This window comes from Branchiostoma belcheri, unplaced genomic scaffold (assembly GCF_001625305.1).
Source record: "Branchiostoma belcheri isolate BF01 breed outbred unplaced genomic scaffold, Haploidv18h27 scaffold225, whole genome shotgun sequence".
NCBI classification, from domain to species: Eukaryota; Metazoa; Chordata; class Leptocardii; order Amphioxiformes; family Branchiostomatidae; genus Branchiostoma; species Branchiostoma belcheri.
The window spans coordinates 140598-148002 of record NW_017803769.1 but is presented as its reverse complement, the minus strand read 5'-3'; the positions used below and the strand labels follow the sequence as shown (position 1 = coordinate 148002).

At 41.8% G+C, this 7405-nt stretch overlaps 1 protein-coding gene and 1 long non-coding RNA gene across 2 annotated transcripts in view; one reads left to right on the top strand and one right to left on the bottom strand.

Moving 5' to 3' along the window:
• The window catches only part of LOC109470446, a 2360-nt gene extending 456 nt beyond the window's left edge, over positions 1-1904 (top strand). Inside the window, exons 2-3 of the long non-coding RNA XR_002140258.1 lie at positions 1461-1579; positions 1836-1904. This is a non-coding gene — a long non-coding RNA (uncharacterized LOC109470446). The remainder of the gene's footprint in view (positions 1-1460; positions 1580-1835) is intronic.
• Positions 1905-2941: 1037 nt separating this feature from the next.
• LOC109470439 lies at positions 2942-7040 on the bottom strand. Its single transcript, XM_019769392.1, has 4 exons — positions 4333-7040; positions 3844-3915; positions 3612-3683; positions 2942-3059 (listed from the first exon to the last, which is right to left on the bottom strand). Exons 1-4 carry the CDS (start codon positions 7038-7040, stop codon positions 2942-2944), a joined length of 2970 nt encoding a protein of 989 aa, XP_019624951.1.
• Between the last annotated feature and the right edge of the window lie 365 nt (positions 7041-7405).

Here is a 7405-nt window from a genome sequence, read left to right as displayed (position 1 = left end):
TGCTGTGATTACGAATTACGCAAAATTTTCGCCGCCGACTACGTTATAGTTTCAGAGTTTACAACTTTATGCTTTGCGGCTGATGTACGATTACGAATTGCGTTGATTTTTGGGGAGGCTGCCTACGGTTTACGAAGGCTAAAAAATGCCTGATTTACGCCTTTACGAAAAAGGGGCCACGAAAAGGGGCACGCAGGCCCCCATGCCTTGGCTTTGGCTTATTTTTGACGCGTTTTGCGTTTATATCGGGCTTTCTTTATTGGTGTCATTTTATACGCCAACCAAATTTCAACCAAACGTCAGGTCAATTTGATACTGTCTTGCAGATTGTAATGTATTTACAATATACGATATAGCACAGCCACTTTGCCAATGCCAATTGCATGTCGCTCCAGCAGCAGTGATTTGTGCCATGGGACTCCACTGCAGCAGTGCAGTGTATTGCGTGGGTAATTAGGTAAAACGTGATTGACATTTATCACATGATTCAATAAAGGTGAATGCAGTAGCCAGTATTGATGTCTCAAATCTTCTCTGTATTGTAGAGACTTGTTTATTTGTACAAGACTGTTGAAGACATCAACATACAAAAAGCAAGGTAATAGCATTCACAACTATACTTAAACTTAATAAAAGTAGCAATTTTACAGGAGTAAAATTTGGAACCAAGCAAAGCTAGCAATTAAATTTCCTCTAAACCAGCACTCGTGACATAATTACATGTTAATGTCACAAATTAATTTTCTAAAGGTAAACTAAGATGATAATTTAATAGAAGTCAGCTAAGGAAATGCACAGTTAAACCTTGTTCATGCTAGTAGTTGCAACAGTTAGCGTTACAAAACCGTTACATAACTAAATATTGTACTAGTATGGGATTCGACTATGTGAATTGTGATGGCGTCAAGTATACATGGGTGCCATCTTGTTTCTTATGTGTAGATCAAGGGTATAGTTTATTCTTATTCAGGGCTTTAACTGCTAATTCCCCTGTTTTAGAACATACGATGATAGTATTTCATTCTTTTGATACTCGAATCATGGCTGTTAGTGTTACTGAGTATATCTGCATTGTATTGGAATCATCCAGGTGTATGTAGTGCTTGCGCTTCCTCAAGTGTCGTCCTAGGAACGAAAGTCGCAGACTGCGAGTTTCTTAACCCAAGAGCTAGGGCACGCAGACCATTGGCCTATTCGTGCAAATATCGTCAATCTTACACACGTACTTAACCGTATTCGTGCAAAGCTTTCCATATACCTACCTGGGGCCGCACACGCCTCTTTACCTACCAGCCGGGCCGTAACAATCGGCAAACATTTACTGATGTTGTGTTCCCTTGTAGATATAAATTTGTAAATATAGATCAGCTATAGATTAAAAAAGATGGCAAATTAATACAGTCCAACTTGATGTTTTTATATTTTCTCAGGTTTGTACATAATGTTCTTTTAATTTACAGAAAACACATGTTCACGAAAACACGGACATCAAACTTGGAGGAAGCACAAGCAAGAGTGGAGCAGCCGCGGGCGCAACATCATCAGCAACAACCTGTCTTCCTGACGGGAACAACAGCAGGTATGTTTACATTTTTTTCAAAATAGTTGCAAGTCATAGTACTTGCAACTACCTGGGGCCGTGCACGCCTCTTTACCTACCAGCCGGGCCGTAACAATCGGCAAACATTTACTGATGTTGTGTTCCCTTGTAGATATAAATTTGTAAATATAGATCAGGTATAGATTAAAAAAGATTGCAATTGCAAATTAATACAGTCCAACTTCATGTTTTTATAGTTTCTCAGGTTTGTACAGAATGTTCTTTTGATTTACAGAAAACACATGTTCACGAAAACACGGACATCAAACTTGGAGGAAGCACAAGCAAGAGTGGAGCAGCCGGGCGCAACATCATCAGCAACAACCTGTCTTCCTGACGGGAACAACAGCAGGTATGTTTACATTTTTTTCAAAATAGTTGCAAGTCATAGTACTACTAGTAGTCGGGTAGATACCAAGTGAAAAAGAGACCCCTTTCAGCCAGGAAAGTTTTTCCCACATGTTGAATTTTTTCCTGTCATCATGTAAAATCTGACTTAACTTAGTTGACAAGTGAGCAATACAGTTCTCAAACTCAGCTTTCATGAAGTTGTTAGTTGGGCTGATTTTCAGCTTTGCCTTCAGGTTGTCGATGCGATGAACAGTTGGCAACTGCCAACGCACTTCCCAGCTTCGTCTGCCATTTCTTAACAAAATACATAGACAAGAGTTACACATAATGATTGAAGAGATTCTGACCTGAACTCAAGCCAAGTCCCCAGTGTTGTAGACAAACTCCTCTTTGCACACTTTAAACAGGGCCCAAGCAACACTTGGACGGTACAATACTGTGTAATCACAGTTGAAATTTTCTGTTTTTATAGTTTTACTGGAAAAGGATAATTTTGAAAAAGACTAAATGTTGTAAAAGTAGTAATTTGAAAATTGATATGAACGCGCTGGCTGGGTACATTAGGGGCAGCCCCTATTCTCCTGTTTAGAAAAACCCCTCTGCTTGGCTATTCAGCTATGAGTAGAGGTTTAAGTCAATATTGAATTTGAAGTTCTTAAAGGTTCACGTCTACCTTCTGTCAATCTTATTCAGAATGATCAAGCAATAAATAATGTATGTACATCTATATACAATGTTGCTGAGAGGTGTTAAATTTACATGTGGAGATTGACACCAAAGTTTCGCAACAGGTGTTCGGAGTACCTGATCCTCTTTTCTTGAGCAGATGCATCTGCATCTTCCCTGACATCTTCAGTTGTTGGAAGTCTGCCCCTTTCAGCCAGGAAAGTTTTTTCCCACATGTTGAATTTTTTCCTGTCATCATGTAAAATCTGACTTAACTTAGTTGATACGTGAGCAATACAGTTCTCAAACTCAGCTTTGATGAAGTTAGTTGGGCTGATCTTCAGCTTTGCCTTCAAGCGGTCGATGCGATGAACAGTTTGGATCATCGTCCAGGACAACTGCCAACGCACTTCCCAGCTTCGTCTTCCATTTGGGTGCATCCCTGCAATGATTATAATTAAGTATTTAATAATATTGTTAACTTGAGTTCACGGTGAACCACCATAGCTTTGTCTCTTTTATTTGATAAAAGATTATCTGATGCTCACTTCCTAGCTACCAATCCTAAATACCAATCAAAGATTGCATTATAGAGATCCAACCACTTTTGTTACAGTGGGCTGAAAGGCATATTTTGTTTCAAGCATTGTGTTACCGCCAAGGAGGTTTAAATAAAGTGATCTCTTTTTGTACTGCAAGCAAAATTTTGGCAGCTACAGTCCCCTCTGTGTGCTTAGTCGGGTGTTGTGTGTGTGGGTACTGGCGGATGATGTGAATAGTTGAGAGATGTGTGGAGGTGACATTCCATTTAGTGCCTTAGAGATATAGATAGCCTTGGCTCGTTTGTGCTGCTGTCCTTTGAAGGGCAGGTAGTGCGATATCATTATTCATATACAGATATTTTTACGTCTCTTTTTCACTTGGTATCTACCTAGCCGACAACTACTACTACTATGACTTGCAACTAATATTTTTGAAAAAAATCTGAACATACCTGCTGTTGTTCTCGTCAGGGAGAGAAGGTGTTTCTGATGGTGTTGTCCCCTTCTTCACTCTGCCAGTGCAGCTGAGGGAAAAGTAAGTAGAACATTTCAGGAATGGTGACTTTATTTTGTCAGTGTCAGAAAACAGCTACTTTAGTCTCTTTTTCACTTGGTATCTACCCGGCCGACTACTACTACTACTATGACTTGCAACTAATATTTTTGAAAAAAATCTGAACATACCTGCTGTTGTTCTCGTCAGGGAGAGAAGGTGTTTCTGATGGTGTTGTGCCCTCCTTCACTCTGCCAGTGCAGCTGAGGGAAAAGTAAGTAGAACATTTCAGGAATGGTGACTTTATTTTGTCAGTGTCAGCTACTTTAGTTTTATCTCAAGGCAAGCTGTGTAGAACATGAAAAAAGTCTAAAATGCTGCAGTCAATAGATTTCTTAGGAACTTTTTTAATATCCTGAACTACATGCTAAAGAAAATGTCTCCCATCATGCACTGTGAAATGTCCCATATGTGTTAGTGTGGTGATATAGTTTGACATCAAATAAACCATTCTGCCTACTAAAAAGGATTGGAATTACCCATTTCTTTCAGTGAAGTGTCTAGTACGAAATTATAATCAAACATTCTGAATGAACACAGTGACTCTATAAAATAGAGTAAATACTCATCAGAAATTCATGCATTGCAAATAATTGCTATTTTTTAGTACATGTATTTACCTTCTTGCCATTCCCATTCTTTCAGGATCCTGGCTGGCAGCTTCTTGCATCTCCAGGTCCGGCTCTGGGTCTATCCTCTCTACTCTGATCACTTCTTCATCCTCTTCTGATTCGCTATCAGTGTCACTTTTCTCCCCCATTTCAATGTGATCCTCCGCCTCACACACATCTTCGATGAATGTCATCTCTTCATCTGGGCCAAAGTCGTGATCTGGGTCGAGGAAGGTTGTGGTGACTTTCTTGATTAGTGTCTGTCCCTCATACACCCACAGCTTACATGCTGGCATTCTGACTCGTCGTTCAAGGCACTCTTTCCATTTCTGCTGGAGGTACTTGTATTCATCTTTCAGTGATGTTGTCCGGAAGTGGTGGAGCTTTGGGCCATCACTGTGAGGCTTATCATTTGGGCCATCATGAAAGACCACATCATCTCCTTCAATGTGCCAGTATGCACCATACCCTGGAAGCAAGAAATCTGCGATTCTTTCACAGAAGGTCTGTGCATCTCTTGGGTACTTTTTTAGTACCTCCAACGGGATCGTTGTTCGCTCCATTGCGATTGCTTCTCCAGCTTTTGAGATTTTATTTTGCTGGTGTTTGTCGGTCGATGCCCTGTCTTGGTAGCTATAGTGCGTCCGCACTAAGATGTTGCTGATAACGTGCCCTGGTCTAGAGTAACTGGCGGACGACTTTGTGATGTGTTTCAGCAAGCTAAACTGGCGCTCTTCATTTTCAGCCATAATAGAACTGATGGGTACCACCCTGTAGTTGACTGGCATGTGGTCCCTTAGAGAATGCAGATATTGCCCCCACAGCTTTCGGCTAGACATTGAGGATGGTTCTCCAGGCAGGCACTCTTTGATCAGAAGATGGTGTAGAAAACTCACATTGTTCAGTCGGAAGACACTTATGATAGATCTATCCTCTGCAGCAGCGTAGCATAGCTTTTGCATGTCAGCAAGTGTGTTGATGAGTTTCACCAATTCACCACTTGTTTCCCTACACTGCTTTAGTTCTTGAAGCAGCACAAGTACAGCATACCTCATGTCAGCCGCTCTTACTGTATCTTGACTGTTGAGCACCAGATTGTTGACCCTTTTGACAATGCCAGCTACATGTGTGGGCACTCTATGTGGAATTTCTTCAAACAGGTTTTTTGCATGATTGCACAGGTCATGCATAGCTTCACTGCCTGGTTCCTCTAGGTGACTTAGATTAAGGTCCTCTACACTTGCATTTGGGCATCCATACAATAGTGTGGGAATCCTTTTCACGCCATGGAGAGTATGCTTCAGATGGACATTCAGATTTGTCTTGTTCATATCTTCTGCATCATGGTAGGTAATAGTCCCCCTGTAAGTCAGCTCATCTATCATCTCCTCCTTTGTCATCTTGAAGGGATGTGGCACTGTTAGTGAAGCTTTGTTTGATGTCACAGGGCTTTCCATTATGAAGTCTTGTCTGTCCTTGATGTTGCTCAGCCTATTTTCGACATGACAGGACTGCCAAAAGTCTGGTGTTGCTCGTTTGTCAATAGGACAAGTACAGGAATAGTGGCCTGATCGCTGTGCGCCGAATTCGAATTGTCTGGCTTGTTGGTCTCCTTTGAAGAACCGCAGTTCATCAATGTACTCACGTCCGTCTGTTGTCTTGACTGTACCGGACAGGGATGGTAAGTCATCACGTCTTGTCTCTGCGTACATCAGTTGCTCCGCATCAGAGGCTCCACATCGGGCGATCAAGTACAGCTCCGGCCTCTCCACTTCACTCTGTACATTCAACTTAACTTTGTACTTCTCGAAATACTCTGCATTTGTCAGGAATATAGCTGGATCATACAAAGTGGATATTAGGTAGAGTATGTAGCCATGATTGGCTAGGCACGCCCCATCCTCCCAGTACGCCAGGTGTCTCGTAGCCTCTACCCTCTTGAGGTGAGTCCGTAGATCATCTTCAGTTTCCCCCTCTGTTTCTTCATTCAGGTGTTCAAGGCGGTTCTTTATTTCGTCTAAGGTCATGGTGTCATAGTCCACTTTGTCTCTTAGGAAACGCTCTTGTTTCTTTAGCAGCTCTTTCCGTAGGTCTGATAGTGGCCGTTTACGTCCGCCAATCACAGTGACCTTCGTTTCGATTTTGTTCTCCGCTTTGTTCATGTTGTACGTCACGTATTCTTTTGGGACAATAGACTCTCCAATGGTAACTTCTCCCTCCTTTATAAGCACCCTCAGCTCCTTTCTTATCTGGTTCTCTGTACGAGATGTCGGCATAGTGATCTTAGGATCTGTTCCTATTCGTAGCCTTGCTCTGCGGATTCTGTCCCCCGTAGGCTTTCCCTTGAATCTCTCTGTGTCAACTCCCTGACTCTGGAGCCATAGCTTCACCAGCTGCCCAGCATTCCCAGGTAATTTTCCGTCTTTGCCTTTGATGTTGTATTTAATTGCAAGCTGTGTCCAGTTTACTTCAGTGTTTTCGTCCAGATCCATCACTTCTCTCTTGAGGCTTTCTCTGTCGAAGTCGGCAAAGCTGTTAAAGTTTCCTAGCCGATCTTTTACCTTTACTTTTCCCATCGCCTCTTTCTCTTTTCTTTCTGTCGTTCGCTTTTCAGCTTCTCCTAGGGTCTCAAATTCTTCTGCCATTCGTCGCTTCTTTCGCTTGTTTAGGGATTCCCCGTTGCTAAATGTGACCTGTAAGTCCCTGCCTTTTCTCATCTTCACTCTCCTTATCTGGTCTCTCACTTCTTGCACTATCTTTCTTCTCTTGATTTGTTCCTCCTGGGCACTTGGAGCCAAGTCTGGAACATCTTCCAGAGGGTGAGTATACTGCTTCCTGTAGATATTGAATAGATTAACTTTATTGCTCGACATTGATACATGGTACAATGTGCTTTTCATTCTCAATTTTTATAATGTCACAAGTTTGAATAGTCCTGCTATGGAACACAGCAGACTTATACTTTCCTCATTACTTCCATGAAAAATGGAGCAATTGTTGCCTCCATGAAAGATGGAGGTATTGTTTTTGGCCTGTCTGTGTGAATGTGTGTGTCTATTTGGTATGCTGATAAGGCTTAGGA